Source organism: Lepidochelys kempii, chromosome 8, assembly GCF_965140285.1.
Source record: "Lepidochelys kempii isolate rLepKem1 chromosome 8, rLepKem1.hap1, whole genome shotgun sequence".
In the NCBI taxonomy this organism is placed as follows: domain Eukaryota; kingdom Metazoa; phylum Chordata; order Testudines; family Cheloniidae; genus Lepidochelys; species Lepidochelys kempii.
Genome location: NC_136387.1, coordinates 68675661 through 68692589, shown reverse-complemented (window position 1 = coordinate 68692589; position 16929 = coordinate 68675661). Strand labels below are relative to the sequence as shown.

The 16929-nt window shown below is 43.9% G+C and overlaps 1 protein-coding gene across 4 annotated transcripts in view; it reads left to right on the top strand.

The window, feature by feature from the left end:
* LOC144929065 (pancreatic alpha-amylase-like) overlaps positions 1 to 16929 on the top strand; it is a 31104-nt gene that overhangs the window by 10674 nt on the left and 3501 nt on the right. For 2 of the 4 annotated variants that reach the window (XM_073356864.2, XM_078854070.1), the window contains one exon: positions 1593 to 2145. In XM_073356864.2, coding sequence (XP_073212965.1) covers positions 1593 to 1782 — 190 coding nt within the window. In that variant the 3' untranslated portion in view covers positions 1783 to 2145. Of the gene's footprint in view, positions 1 to 1592; positions 2147 to 15174; positions 15353 to 16929 lie in introns of those variants that run through there. The other 2 variants (XR_013636175.1, XM_078854069.1) reach the window with 2 other exon arrangements.

Genomic DNA, 16929 nt, shown 5'->3' with positions numbered 1-16929 from the left:
CACTGAATTGCTCTTGGTGTTGTCCGTGTTAAGGTTTGAATCACTTCAGTTAAATGCCTCCCTCTCCAATACAAAAGGCATTTTGTCCCCAGCAATGCCTTCAATCTCTCTGGATATTCACTAGAGTCTTTGGGGAGTCTCATAAGGGGTGGCAGTTTGTTAGGATTGGTGCTGTGCTCTTCTTGGCTCCTCTCATGTCAGAGGTGCAGAAAGAGACTTTGGGAATTTGAGACTCAGTGGAAGCCATAAAGAGTATGACATTGCCAGAAAAAAGTCCTATGAAATCCGCAGTCTGCCAAGGTGCATCAGTGGGATTATCAGAAAAGGTCATTTCGGGTGAGACTTAGGGAGAGGGAAAAGAACAATATATGTACAGAAGTGATAATGAAAAGTCAAAACATTGAGTCTGAACTAAAAACTGAACATGCTATCAAAGCTGGTAAATACAGTAAGAGTCTGAGTTTGTGTTCTCTTATTGCTAGGGGCCTAAATTTGCCCTGGGAGATGTAAGCCATGTCTACACTACGGGCATACAGCTAGTGTGCTGCAACTGTGCAACAGTGTAGACACTTCCTACAGTGACAGAAGGGGTTTTTCCACCACGGTAGTTAATCCACCTTTCAAAGCAATGGTAGTTATGTCAATGGAAGAATTTTTGCATGGTCCTAGTCATGTCTACGCCAAGGTTTAGGTCGGCTTAACTATGGTGTCAGTGGAAGGATTTTTCGCACCCTGGAGCAATGTAGGCAGGCCAATCTAAATTTTAAGTGTAGACCAGGCCTTAGGTGAAATTTCTGTGGCTTCAGGGGTGGTTATGCCTGTTATGAGAGTAGTATCCCAGAAATATATGCAGGAGTGAAAGTAATTTAAGGGACATACCGGTACGCAGGGCGGCCGGGGTCCTGAGCAAGGTGGGGAGGGCCTGGGGCCAGACTCCCCCAGCCAACTCTTCAGCGGGGCCTGGTGGCGATTTAAAGGGCCTGGGGCTCCTGGCTGCCACCGCTAGTGCTACCCCAGGACTCTGGCAGTGACTTAAATTTAATCTTAAAATTGCCGCCAGAGCCTCTGGCCACCGCCGCTACCCCAGGGCTCTGGCTGCTGGCACAGTAGCGGCAGCTGGAAGCCCCAGGCCCTTTGAATCGCTGCTGAAGCCATGGGGCTCCTGGCCACCACTGTTATGGTTGGCTGTATACCTGTTCTTGCAGTACGGGCTTACTTGCACCTCTGAATATATGAGGCTTTTGTTCTAATGAGTGACAGGGAACTCCCTGTCTGATTCATACTGACCAATGCAAGGCTTCATGGTGCCGCAACCCTGTGAACTGCCTATGAAGACTGCCCTGAACCCTTTGAATTCATCACTGTTGCTCTTACTTTGGCTAGAGAAGTCACAGTAGACTGAGTATGCTTCCAATACCAGCACTCCCAATCCCACTGGCCAAAAAGAGTAAAAGACCAGACAGAAGACTAAAACCCATCTAGCCTTGTAGTACCATCCCATGGGCCACAGGTTAGCATGACATTTGCAGAGAAATCTGTATTAGGGAGTCTGAATTACCACTTACTCCTTTTCAATCTGTTTTTATACATAGGTGGTTGAATGTAAATTTGCAGACTGGCCTTCCTGCTGGCACTTACTGTGATGTTATTTCTGGGCAAAAGGCGGGCAACTCCTGTACTGGAACAAAAATCTCTGTTGCTTCTAATGGTATTGCCAATTTCCAGATTAGCAACCAGGCTGAAGATCCTTTCATTGCAATTCACGTTAATGCTAAATTATAAAGTAAACTAGAGGCATCTCTTCCCTTGGTCATTCACCTAGTACTTTTTGTTCTGTGTAGCACACCACAGTGAATGATCCTTTAATTAAGAAATAAATGTTACTGGAGCAAAACTGTTGTTACACTCTATTTCATTAATGAAACTAACTATTTGTACTATCAGTATGTAACTAATAGGGATGCCAATACAGGTTTATAAGCAGCAGTGTAACTGGCCAACAGTATCATTTACCATTAGCAGTACTAGTTTGTTTCAGCTGGAGAAAAGGAAAGGACACTGTAAAGAAGTGTAAGTGAGCTATAGCTCACGAAAGCTCATGCTCAAATAAATTGGTTAGTCTCTAAGGTGCCACAAGTACTCCTTTTCTTTTTGCGAATACAGACTAACACGGCTGTTACTCCGAAAACTGTAAAGAAGAAATTACATTATAAATTGTACTGTCATAAATCCAAATCTGATACATGTACATACACCACTAATATATTTTTGAATAATGAATTTAAAGTAGTGAAACTGGGTGAAACAAACACATACCCTCTATTAAATTATATGATGTCTGTCACGCTGCATGGAGTGGCTCACAATCATGAATGCCTACTTCAGGGAAGACTGTCAAAAACCAGGCAGACACCCCATACTGGTAGTGTGTTCTATAATTAGAATTCACCAGCCCAGTAGTAAATATGAACTGTAACAATCTTATCATGGACAGTCGTTTAGGCTCTCCAGTCTATTTTGTCACTCAGACAAGCTGGATTTAGCAATAAACGGTCACTTATACCAAACAAATAAATAAATCACAAAATATTCAGGTTGCTCCCCATCCAAAGAGACCTGTCACTTATCCAAGATCCACTAGTACTCTGGATCTCACACCAAAGAAAATGCCTGTAGCCACTCCTGTAATAAGCTATCCTTAGGATTTAATGTATATCAGCCATTATCTTCAGGTTACATAATACTGAATCCATACATAGATTCATAGATATTTAGGTCAGAAGGGACCATTATGATCATCTAGTCTGACCTCCTGCACAATGCAGGCCACAGAATTTCACCCACCACTCCTGCAAAAAACCTCTCACCTATGTCTGAGCTATTGAAGTCCTCAAATCATGGTTTAAAGACTTCAAGGAGCAGAGAATCCTCCAGCAAGTGACCCGTGCCCCATGCTACAGAGGAAAGCGAAAAACCTCCAGAGCCTCTTCCAATCTGCCCTGGAGGAAAATTCCTTCCCGACCCCAAATATGGCGATCAGCTAAACTCTGAGCATATGGGCAAGATTCACCAGCCAGATACTACAGAAAATTCTTTCCTTGGGTAACTCAGATCCCACCCCATCTAATATCCCATCACAGGCCATTGGGCCTATTTACCATGAATATTTAATTACCAAAACCATGTTATCCCATCATACCATCTCCTCCATAAACTTATCGAGTTTAATCTTAAAGCCAGATAGATCTTTTGCCCCCACGGCTTCCCTTGGAAGGCTATTCCAAAAGTTCACTCCTCCGATGGTTAGAAACCTTCATCTAATTTCAAGTCTAAACTTCCTAGTGGCCAGTTTATATCTATTTATTTGTTCTTGTGTCCACATTGGTACTGAGCTTAAATAATTCCTCTCCCTCTCCGGTATTTATCCCTCTGATATATTTATAGAGAGCAATCATATCTCCCCTCAACCTTCTCTTAGTTAGGCTAAACAAGCCAAGCTCCTTGAGTCTCCTTTCATAAGACAAGTTTTCCATTCCTCAGATCATCCTAGTAGCCCTTCTCTGTACCTGTTCCAGTTTGAATTCATCCTTCTTAAACATGGGAGACCAGAAACCCTCACACCCTGCACCCCAACCCTCTGCCCAAGCCCACCACCCTCCCCAGCCAGAATCCTCAACCCCCCCACACCCCAAACCTCTGTCTCAGCCTGAAGACCCTTATTCCCGGCCACACCCAGAGCTCGAACAAGCAACTGGAGCCCTATCCCCAACACCCCAACCCTCTGCCTGAGCCCGAGTCCCTTATCCCCAGCCCCACCCCAGAGCCCCCACCCCCATCCAGAGCCCTCACCCCCTGAGCTCCCTCTGCCCCAGCCCTGAGCCCCTCATCCCCAGCCCAGAGCCTGCACTCCCAGCCCTCCCCACAGGTCCCCAACCCCACCACATGAATTTTGTTATGTACACCAATATGGAGGTGGTGAACATAACAAAATTCATTTCACACATGAATGGGAAAAATTAGAGAGAACACTGGATTCACAATAAAGCTAGAAGTGTATCTCAAGTGGGGTCCTGCCAGGATCTGTCCTGGGTCTGGTTCTATTCAATATCTTCATAAATTATTTGGATGGCGGCATAGAGAGTACACATAAACTTTGGGGATAATACCAAGGTGGGAGAAGCTGAAAATGCTTTCAAGGACAGGATTAGAATTCAAAATGATCTTGACAAACCGGAGAAATGGTCTGAAATAAATAGGATAAATTTCAATAAGGACAAATGTAAAGTAGGAAGGAATAATCAGTTGCACAAATACACAATGGGAAATGACTTCCTAGGAAGGAGTACTGCAGAAATGGATCTGGAGGTTATAGAGGAACACAAACTAAATATGACTCAACAATGTAATTGTGTTGCAAAAAAAAAAAAGTGAATATAATTCTGAGATATATTAGCCAGAGTGCTATAAGCAAGACACAAGAAATAATTCTTCCACTCTACTCAGCACTGACAAGGCCTCAGCCAGAGTACTGTGTCCAGTTCTGGGCACCAACTTCAGGAAGGATGTGGAGAAACTTGACCAAGCGCAGAGGAGAGGAACAAAAACGATAAAGGTCTAGAAACATGACCTACAAGAAAAGACTGAAAAAAAAAGTTTGTTTAGTCTGGGGAAGAGAAGACTGAGGAGGAACATGATAAGAGTCCTCAAGTACATAAAAGTTGTAAAGAGGAGGATAGTAAACGACTGTTCTCCTTAATCACTGAGGATAGGACAAAAAGTAGTGGGCTTAATCTGCACCAAAGGAGATTTAGGTTAGACATTAGGAAAAAAATTCCTGTCGGGGTGATTAAGCATTGGAACAAATTTATGGAGGTTGTGGAATCTCCATCATTGGAGGATTTCAAGAACAGGTTAGACAAACACAATGTAAGGAATGGTCTAGATAATACTTATTCCCGCCTCAGTGCAAGGGATTTGATTAGATTCCAAACCTACATTTCTAAGGTTATGGCTACACTACAGAACTTACAGCGGCACAGCTCTACCACTGCAGCTTTGTTGCTGTAAGATCTCCTGTGTAGCCATTCCATGGTGGCAGGAATGAGCTCCCCTGCGGGGACAATTCCAGCCGGGCCCACCCAGCATCAGTGGGGGTCCTGGGCCTCACACCTCTGCCTGCTTCCACCCCTCCCAGCAGCCAGGCTGCCCTTCCCCAGCACCCACGGGGGCCCCGGGCAGCACCTCCAGTTTTATTCACTGGTATCTTTAGTAAAAGTCATGGAGACGTCATGGGCCGTGAATTTTTGTTTACTGCCTGTGACCAGTCCATGACTTTTACTAAAAATACCCATGACTAAAACATAGCCTTAATTATAATGTTATGTTGAAAGGAAGAGCATGCACTAGAATGGCAACAATAAAACAGGTAGATGGCACCCTGTCAAGGTTCCTTCCCCACTCTGAACTCTAGGGTACAGATGTGGGGACCTGCATGAAAACCTCCTAAGCTTACTTTTACCAGCTTAGGTTAAAACTTCCCCAAGGTACAAACTATTTTACCTTTTGCCCTTGGACTTTCGCTGCCACCACCAAACGTCTAACCGGTATTTTTTTTATTAAGAAAGAGCCCATTTGGAAACATCTTTCCCCCCAAAATCCTCACCAAAACCTTGCACCCCCCTTTCTGGGGAAGGTTTGATAAAAATCCTCACCAATTTGCATAGGTGACCACAGACCCAAACCCTTGGATCTTAAGAACAATGGAAAAAGCATCCAGTTCTTAAAAGAAGAATTTTAATAGAAGAAAAAGCAAAAAAGAATCACCTCTGTAAAATCTGGATGGTAAATACCTTACAGGGTAATTAGATTCAAAACATAGAGAATCCCTCTGGGCAAAACTTAGTTACAAATAGACACAAAGACAGGAATATCCATTCCATTCAGCACAGCTTATTTTCTCAGCCATTTAAACAAACAGAATCTAACGCATATCAAGCTAGATTACTTACTAAATTCTAAGACTCCATTCCTGTTCTGTCCCTGGCAAAAGCTTCACACAGACAGACCCAGACCCTTTGTTTCTCCCCTGCTCCAGCTTTGAAAGTATCTCGTCTCCTCATTGGTCATTGTGGTCAGGCCCAGCGAGGTTATCCTAGCTTCTTAACCCTTTACAGGTGAAAGGGTTTTTCCTCTGGCCAGGAGAGAATTTAAAAGTGTTTACCCTTCCCCTTATATTTATGACACACCCTAATCTACATTTCATGGATGTTTCTCATCTTCACAGATTACATATATGCATAAGTATTACACCTGTTGCTCTCAGGAAGACTTAAGCCCAGTTAACCCTTATAATGCCTACTTGCAAATGTAATTTTCATTTTAAAAGAGGGCACTGAAGTATAGGGAGAAGGTAGAGTGGCTGCAAAAAGGGAATTTAGTACAGAGTTCAAGCAAAATGCATTTGCTAACACACATCAAGCTGCATATGCACAGAAAATGTCCTGAAAACTGACTTAAGCTTACAACAGTGAACCGTGTTGTTTACTAGATTGCCAATTTTAATTCAACGTTAACAGCTTCCTGAGCTGAATGAGGTGGAAACACAGATGCAAGTTTAACCAAATTAGATTAACAGAGCTGTTTGACATCTGCTACTTTGTGATGGCAGTATCTTGGCAACTGGAAATGACAACCTGAGAGCAAACAGATCCTATAGGACTGTACCTATGAAAATGTGCAAGTACTTGCCAAAACTGGCATGAAAATGGCTTCTCTATCTGAAACCTGTGGCAGTCCTCTTGACATGGTTGGGAGGGAACTTGCTGGGGGAACAGCTGCTGAGAGGCAGGACTTGAAAGCTGATCCATTCCCATAGGGACTTCCCAGCAGAAGAAGATGGTGACTGTTGCTTTAATTTCAAAAGATTATGGTAGAAATGGGTTAGCTTGATGCAGAATCTGAGTAGAAAAGTACATTACAGGTATATAAACAATTCTAGAAATTGATTTGACACAAAAATAATTATAATAAAACTACCATGTCAAAAGTATTTGAACCTACTGAAATATAAATCAAGTTCTTCCTTCATGAATCTATCCAAAGCTCACTCATGCTCCCCAGACCCACCCAACGCTGCTCTGACCATGGTGCTGTCTCTTCTCCCTCCTTCAGAGCACCCAGTCTTCCCACCTCAAACTGCAGAGGGTGACTGAAGCTTTTCTGTTCAGCAGCCCTTTTTATATGGCCCAGCCTGGCCCTATCTCTCTAACCCTTATCCCAACTACTGTCTCTACAATCCCTTTCCTAACTGGCTGCCTCCTGCGCAGCCTCCCTGGGGCTGCTTTAACCCCTTTTCTGCCAGTGTGGGGCAAATGCCCCACCACATGCCCCCTTAATGTACATGCCTATATGTGAGCTGAACTGTAGAAAATGTGGTCCATTTTTAGGTGCCTGAATGGGTGCTGAGCTCTTTTTCAAACCTGGACTTATATTTCTCTACAAACAGGGGGAACTCATTTACAATTACTTGACATGCCTAACTAAAGAAACAAAAAGTATATTGTTAGTTTATTAACACGTTTCCCCTCAAGCTTAGTCCTTTATAGTAACATTCATTGTCTTTTTCCACCCTCCCCCAAATCATTACAATGACTCTCTGCAGAGGAGATATTAATTTGTTTAGTCTGGATGTTGGTGATGCAGACAATTGGCCTGAGAATTTTCACATAGATTTTAATGGCTCTTTAAAAGGGTAAATGACATAGGGCCTTTTACTGTCATTTATACCAATGCAAAGTGGATGCAAAATGCTACTAAATCAGAATTTTTACACCCATTTTCACAATGGTGCATGACTACACAGGCAAATCAGGCACATTGCTTCCTGAGATGAGTAAAGGGTGTTCTCCAAACTTGTAAAGTTTGAGGTCTTTGCTCTCCAAACACTTAAATCTAAGGCCAAATCTCTAAGGTTTTTGGGTGCCTAATTTGACACATTTGCAGCTTGATTTTTTCAGAAGAGATCAACACCCAAAACTCCAGCTGAAATCTCTGGGAGCCAGAGGTGCTCATCACTCTGCAAGTCAGATCCAACATATCTCAGGATAGGCACAAAGAACCTGAAACACCCAAAATTGCATGCCATTTCTGAAACTTTAGCTGCATACTAAATACTCTTTACTTGGGGCTATGTTTGAAAAGGATTCAGAACCTTCAGGAAGCACAGAATAGCTTGCCTCACATTGGCATGTCCCACTCAGGCACATAACATCAGCACTACCTGCTTTGCAACCTGTTTGCTCTTAAGTGCAGATCAAGTTATTGGATGAAATCTCCGTGACCCCTAAGAAGTTTAGCACCCTGCCATGTAAGAGCGTACTTCTTCCCTTTTATTCAACCAAAGGAGCTATAAATACTATACTCACTATAAATACTCTCCTTAGCTGATAGCCGGGCATCTCAGCAAAAGACACACAACTTTGGGAAAAAGTTCCTTCCAGTGATCTGCCATAATCTAAATCTGGTGCACTTCAGAGCACAATATGAGAAGAACTCGCTGGAAAAAGCCTTGGACTGAAAAAGCCTTCTTGTCAGCAAGTTAAGGAAGTATGGGCTGGATGAATGCACTATAAGGTGGGTAGAAAGCTGGCTAAATTGTCGGGCTCAACGGGTAGTGATCAATGGCTCCATGTCTAGTTGGCAGCCGGTATCAAGTGGAGTGCCCCAAGGGTCGGTCCTGGGGCCGGTTTTGTTCAATATCTTCATAAATGATCTGGAGGATGGTGTGGATTGCACTCTCAGCAAATTTGCGGATGATACTAAACTGGGAGGAGTGGTAGATACGCTGGAGGGGAGGGATAGGATACAGAAGGACCTAGACCAATTGGAAGATTGGGCCAAAAGGAATCTGATGAGGTTCAATAAGGATAAGTGCAGGGTCCTGCACTTAGGACGGAAGAACCCAATGCACAGCTACAGACTAGGGACCGAATGGCTAGGCAGCAGTTCTGCGGAAAAGGACCTAGGGGTGACAGTGGACGAGAAGCTGGATATGAGTCAGCAGTGTGCCCTTGTTGCCAAGAAGGCCAATGGCATTTTGGGATGTATAAGTAGGGGCATAGCGAGCAGATCGAGGGACGTGATCGTTCCCCTCTATTCGACATTGGTGAGGCCTCATCTGGAGTACTGTGTCCAGTTTTGGGCCCCACACTTCAAGAAGGATGTGGATAAATTGGAGAGAGTCCAGCGAAGGGCAACAAAAATGATTAGGGGACTGGAACACATGAGTTATGAGGAGAGGCTGAGGGAGCTGGGATTGTTTAGCCTGCAGAAGAGAAGAATGAGGGGGGATTTGATAGCTGCTTTCAACTACCTGAAAGGGGGTTCCAAAGAGGATGGCTCTAGACTGTTCTCAATGGTAGCAGATGACAGAACGAGGAGTAATGGTCTCAAGTTGCAGTGGGGGAGGTTTCGATTGGATATTAGGAAAAACTTTTTCACTAAGAGGGTGGTGAAACACTGGAATGCGTTACCTAGGGAGGTGGTAGAATCTCCTTCCTTAGAGGTTTTTAAGGTCAGGCTTGACAAAGCCCTGGCTGGGATGATTTAACTGGGAATTGGTCCTGCTTTGAGCAGGGGGTTGGACTAGATGACCTTCTGGGGTCCCTTCCAACCCTGATATTCTATGATTCTATGATGCTCACTAATATTAAGGAACAGGGTTTTGTGCTGAGGGGTAATGGTAGTGAAGAGGAGGGTCTGTTCTATTTTGTCATTATTTTTTTCTTGGTGTGTAGGGTGCCTTGGTGCTTCACTTAATGGCTTGATGTATTTTTCTAAAATAAAATAAATAATTTTGAGACTGCTTCCAGGCAATTTGAAATCTTTAATATGCTATTCACCTCTGCTACCATTTGAAAATATTCTGATGTTTACAACATATTTATCTTGTCGGGGAACAGCTTCCTAGTGAATCTGATGTGTATAATGCTTTATTGAAAAAAGCCAATCAAAATAAGTAGTAATTTAACATTTAAAGAGCCCATATGAAAAAAAAATAAAGAGCGCGGGCTCTCTCAATCTCAACTGGAATCAACAAGAAAAAAAGACCTTCAAAGGTCTTTGATTAGAAAATGAACAGATGGGCAAACGTGATCTGTTTGCTCTTTTTGTCCTTGAATATAAATTGTGGGAAAGAGAATGATGTTTCTGACACACAACCACTGACATATCTTGTTTTAGAAACAGGCACATACCAGAATAAGAGTACAGAAACAAAGTGCACTGAGTTTAGATTGGTGTTAGAACTGATGTGATGTTTTGCTGATTCCCCTTCCCTCTTCACCTCCCAGATATCCACCAAGTGTCACTGACATTTTGTTCTTCAAGTTCTTTGGGGAAATCTTATAATTAACAACACAATTCTAGTTGTATATTTAAAGCACTGTCATTGAGTCCTTCATTTTATAATTTTGTATGTCAGTATGAAAGACTAAAGATTTTAAACCACAACTTTAAAATATTTTATAACAACATTAAATGGAGAATTTCCTGGGGCAAACCAGGATGCCTATAATTCATCTTCTTTATTGTTTCGGTTGCTACAATGATGAAATTCAGAGTGATTCATTTGCTTAAGTACTCATTATCTTTTTTAATATTTCAAATATGTGTGGACAAACAGTGTATTAGTCAACTACCCACTGTCGGCCAAAGTCAGGTTACTTTATTCACTCAAATAATACCATTTAATTCAGTTATACGGGATCATGGCATAGATCGGTATTCTAATGATTTGTAGCAGTATTGCCAACTGCAAGCATGACAAAATAATGAGCCACAAGATTGACTTAGATATCATAAGACTTTCAAGTACAATACATTTTGGGTTCTTTTAATCTGATTTCAAGTTTTTGAGCCTATAAGGTGCACTTGAGTCATATTTTCAATCTTTTCTCTATAACCATGAGAACTAGAAATTTACCTGCAAAAGAAAAATGAAAGCAGGGATCCTCATGTAATCAGTTTATCTCTAGCAGCTGGGGTTTTATGAAAAACATCAAATTTTGCAAGACTTGTAATACATGCATGCACAAGAGTTGAAAACACTGTTGTAGTAATTCTGACTGACAATTTGGTTCTCTTAAAACTTAATTCTGCCACCTAAATTATAGCAGAACTGCCTCTAAGTTTAACTGTGAATTATAAGGCATCTCAAACATACTACAAAATAACAGCATTTCAATACTCCAGGGCCTGAATGTTTCAGTTGCTTTTGGAAATTCAAATCTTGCCAGTGGATAGCCGGCCCATTTCCAGTAAATATGTTCCATTTAACTACATGCAGCGGTGTCTGGATGTAGGTTTCAGAGTAGCAGCCATGTTAGTCTGTATTCGTAAAAAGAAAAGTAGTCTCTAAGGTGCCACTAGTACTCACCAATTTATTTGAGCATAAGTTTTCGTGAGCTACAGCTCACTTCATCGGATGCATTCAGTGGAAAATACAGTGAGGAGATTTATATGCACACAGAACATGAAAAAAATGGTGTTATCATACACACTGTAAGGAGAGTGATCACTTAAGATGAGCTATTACCAGCAGGAGAGTGGGTGGTGGGGGTGGAGAAAACCTTTTGTAGTGATAATCAAGGTGGGCCATTTCCAGCAGTTAACAGGAACGTCGGAGGAGCAGTGGGCGGTGGGGAAATAAACATGGAGAAATAGTTTTACTTTGTGTAATGACCCATCCACTCCCAGTCTCTATTCAAGCCTAAGTTAATTGTATCCAGTTTGCAAATTAATTCCAATACAGCAGTCTCTCATTGGAGTCTGTTTTTGAAGTCTTTTTGTTCTAATATTGCGACCTTTAGGTCTGAAATCGAGTGACCAGAGAGATTGAAGTGTTCTCCGACTGGTTTATGAATGTTATAAGTCTTGACATCTGATTTGTGTCCATTGATTCTTTTACATAGAGACTGTCCTGTTTGACCAATGTACATGGCAGAGGGGCATTGCTGGCACATGATGGCATATATCACATTGGTAGATGTGCAGGTGAACGAGCCTCTGATAGTGTGGCTGATGTGATTAAAAGAATAAATGGACACAAATCAGATGTCAAGAATTATAACATTCATAAACCAGTCGGAGAACACTTCAATCTCTCTGGCCACTCGATTTCAGACCTAAAGAACAAAAAGACTATGTTTATTTCCCCCACCCCCCCACTGCTCCTCGGACGTTCCTGTTAACTGCTGGAAATGGCCCACCTTGATTATCACTACAAAAGGTTTTCTCCCCCCCCCACTCTCTTGCTGGTAATAGCTCATCTTAAGTGATCACTCTCCTTACAGTGTGTATGATAACACCCATTTTTTCATGTTCTGTGTGCATATAAATCTCCTCACTGTATTTTCCTAAGAATGCATCTGATGAAGTGAGCTGTAGCTCACGAAAGCTTATGCTCAAATAAATTGGTTAGTCTCTAAGGTGCCACTAGTACTCCTTTTCTGTCTGGATGTAGTGTCTAAGGCCATGTCTACACTATGAAAGTACTCCAATTTTAGAGAAGTCAATTTTTGGGAACAGATTGTATGAAGTCGATTGCATGCGTCCACACTAAGCACATTAATTTGATGGTGTGTGTCCACAGTACCATGGCAAGCATCAACGTTCCGAGTGGTGCACTCTGGGTAGTTATCCCACAGTTCCCGCAGTCCTCACTACCCATTGGAATTCTGGGCTGCGCTCCCAATGCCTGACAGGGCCAAAAATTTGTTGCGAGTCATTATGGGTAAATGTCATCAGTCAACCCTTCCTACCTCCATGAAATCAATGGAGCAGACGCCATAACATGGCAAGCATGGAGCCCGTTCAGCTCACCGCAGCAGTTATGACCATTGTAAACACCTTGCACATTATCGTGCAGTTTATGCAGAACCAGCACCTGAAAAACCAGGCGAGGAGGCAACGGCAGCGTGGTGATGAGGACACGAACACAGATTTCTCTAAAACCGCGATCCCCGGCAATTTGGAGATCACGGTGATCAATTTGGAGACCAGAAAATAACTGTTGGGGATGTTGAAATGCCTATAGTTATCCTTGTGGACCCAGCCTACCCCTTAATGCCATGGCTCATGTAGCTGTACACAGGCATCCTGGACAGTAGTTAGGAGCTGTTCAACTATAGGCTGAGCAAGTGCAGAATGGTGGTAGAATGTGCATTTGGACGTTTAAAGGGTCGCTGGCACAGTTTACTGACTTGCTCAGACCTCAGTAAAACCAATATTCCCATTGTTATTTCTGCTTGCTGTGTGCTCCACAATCTCCGTGAGAGTAAGGGGGAGACGTTTGTGGAGGGGTGGGAGGTTGAGGCAAGTCGCCTGGCCACTGAATATGCGCAGCCAGACACCAGGACGGTTAGAAGAGCACAGCAGGAAGCGCAAACCACTTTCATGACTGGCCAGGGTACTGTGCGACACTTCTGTTTGTTTCTCCTTGATGAAAACCCGCCCCCTTGGTTGCCTCTAAATTCCCTGTAAGCCACCCGCCCTCCCCCCTTCGATCACAGCTTGCTTGCAAAGAAAATAAAGTCACTACCATTTAAAAGCATGTATTCTTTATTAATTGATTATAAAAATAAGGAGATAACTCACAAGGTAGCCCAGGTGGGGTGTGGGGAGAGGGTAGGAGGGAAGGAAAAGGCCACTTCCAAACTTGTTGAATGACAGCCTTCTGTTGCTTGGGCTGTCCACTGGAGTGGAGTGGTTGGGTGGCCGGAGCCTCCCCCTCGTTCTTGGGTGTCTGGGTCAGGAGGCTATGGAACTCGGGGAGGAGGGAGGGCCATGTAGGATAGGCACAAAGAACCTGAAACACCAAGCAGCATGTCTGGGACTCTGTCCCGGACCATCCGTTTGATTCTTTGGTTTTCTGGTATGCTTGTCTGAGCTCCTTAAGTTTTATGCGGCTCTGTGTTGCATCCCTGCTGTAGACTCTGTTCCTCATGGCCTCGGAGATTTTTTGAAATGTTTTGGCATTTTGTCTTTTGGAACAGAGTTCTGAAAGCATAGAAAGTACCTCCCATTCAGTACCTTTTTCGATTCTGGGACTGCATGGTCACCTGTGCTGATGAGCGCGCCTGGCCAAACAGGAAATGAGATTCAAACGTTCCCGGGGTTTTTCCTGTACACCTGGCCAGTGCATCCGAGTTCAAAGTGCTGTCCAGAGCGGTCACAATGGTGCACTGTGGGATAGCTCCTGGAGGCCAATACCTTCGAATTGTATCCACACTAACCCTAATTCAAAATGGCGATGTCGATTTCTGCGCTAATCCCCTCGTTGGGAAGGAGTACGGAAATCGGTTTTAAGAGCCCTTTGTGTTGAAAAAAATGGCTTCGTTGTGTGGATGGGTACAGGGTTAATTTGATTTAATGCTGCTAAATCAGACATAAACGTTTAGTGTAGACCAGGCCTAGGAAACAACAAATAAATCTTGTCTTATTCACTGTTTGTACCATGGAGGCTGTCTGTAAATTATTATTTATGTCCTTTATTGAATCTAGAGTTGTATGTCCCATGTGACTGATTGGAAGAGGCAACGAAAAGTTGTGATGCTGGGTCACGAATAGCAAAGAGAGACACCCTCACTTTCTGATGAAGTAGCAGTCTACCAGGCTGCTTTTAAATTGGCTGGAAAATGATTTATAGTTGTGTGTCCACCCCACAGCAGCATAAACTAAAACATGATTGTTTTCCCTCTGAGATCTGAAAAATTCATCCAACCGGAAAATGAAAACCTGTTTGTAATGTAGATTTCTTCAGATCCCTTAGTGCAGGAAAGCACTTTCAGAGCAACCCAGTTACAAAGAGCTCCTTGAGAGGAGGAGTGAATGAAATCAATCTTTGATTATGGCGCCAAAGGGAAGATCCATCTCCCCCTAGGAAATTTTGTGCATTGGTTCGCCTCCCCTATTGTCTCCTATTTGCCCAATTCACCTTCTTTTCTCTCCTAACTTCCCCTTTTACTGTGCTCTCTTAGTTTCTTGTCCTTCCATTGTGCTTCCCCAATGTCTCCTTTCTCCCTAAGCCCTTCCCCTTCCCCCACAGCATTTTCCTTCCCTCACCATTCTGCTGCACAACACTGCTTTAGGCACTGCTGACTACCATTTCATTTCCAGCTAGTTCTTCTACACAGACCACCTGTGATTGTGACTCTATGTTAGGCCCAGGCACCTGAGAAGAGGGAACATCCTGCTCAGTTCTTGTTTGGAGTATGAGATTTCAACAAAACAGAGGAAATGTGTGGGGATGGGAACCAATGAATGAGCATCCCACCTATAGCGGAAAACTTGGCAGGTTGGTACCTTTTACATTTCCAGTATTTGGGCTGTTCGCTTTCTCTGGAATCTTTAAAAATATTCAGCATCATACTGAGTAGGTAGCGATGAGAAAAGGAGAGGGTGAATGTTTTCTCTCACTGGTTGGAAGCTTTACGCTTTATAGGCACTCCAACCTCAAAGAAAACTCATCTCACTCATTAATGGTGAGGATAAACACCTGTCAGAAAGAGCTCTATGCGCAAAGGGCACGAGGTACTATCTTACTGATAACACTCCTTTAGGCAATATGGAGTCTATAATGACATGATTTGGGAGAGCTAAATTTCATAGACTTCATAACTCAAACTAAGCAGAATCTTGTATATATCAAGATGTTGTTAAAGTATGTTTTGTTTTGTGCCATACAACATATGGAGGCATTTAAGGGAAACAGACTGGAACAGAAGGAAGATCAATGAAAAGATAATTAATTATGAGTGTAGGTGTGAGATAATGCCTTGATTTATATCACCCAGCTGGTCTATATGTATCCATTATTGGCAATGAGATCTCTCATTTAGATTTACACAACATTTTAAGGACAGTAGTAGTTTAACAGAAGAATTTGCGGGGAGTGGGGGTGAGGAGGAATTCGGGGGGGCTATGCTATGATTTAGGACTTTGCTAATACTGGTAGTGGAGTATTATTGTTGTAATCTATTTTGATCATTACATTACATAGTTTCCTTTCTGCATTAGGAAAGATCCTTTTTTTCAGTATTTCCAGTCAAGACATACTTTAATTGTGGCAAGTAGGGCAAATGGGTGATGGGTTAGAGCAGGGGTGGGCAAAATATGGCCCATGGGCTGGAGTGCGAGCTTCTGCTGGGGAGCGGGATCTGGGGCTTGCCCCGCTCCGGCACTCCGGCCGGGGGGCCACACCACACAGTTCAGCCCCCCTCCGGTGCTCCGGCCGGGGCCGCACCACGTGGCTCAGTCCCGCTCCCGCCCTCTGGCGGGGGCGCAGGGTTGGGGGCCGCACTACACAGCTCCTGGAAGCCAGGTCATGGCCCTACTCTGGCTCCTACGTGCTCCAATTGGAGCTGCAGGGGCGGTGCCTGTGGACAGGGCAGCATGCAGAGCCACCTGGTCATGCCTCCATGTAGGAGCTGGAGAAGGAACATGCCGCTGCATGTTGGAGCCGCTTGAGGTAAGCGCTGCTCGGAGCCTGCACTCCTGAGCCTCTCCCCATGCCCCAACGCCCTCCCCCAGCCCTGATCTCCCTCCCACTCTCCAAACCCCTCGATCTCAGCCCAGAGCACCCTCCTGCACCCCAAACCTCTCATCCCCAGCCCCACCCCAGAGTCCGCATCCCCAACCAGAACCTGCACCCTTCCCACACCCCTGCCCCAGCCCTAATCCCCCTCCCATCCTCCAAACCCCTGGATCCCAGCCCAGAGCACCCTCCTACACCCAATCTCCTCACCCCCAACCCCACCCCCAGAGCCTGCACCCCCAGCCAGAGCCCTCACTCCCTCCTGCACCCAACCCCAATTTTGTGAGCTTTCATGGCCCCTCCATACAATTTCTATCCCCCATGTGGCCCTCAGGCCA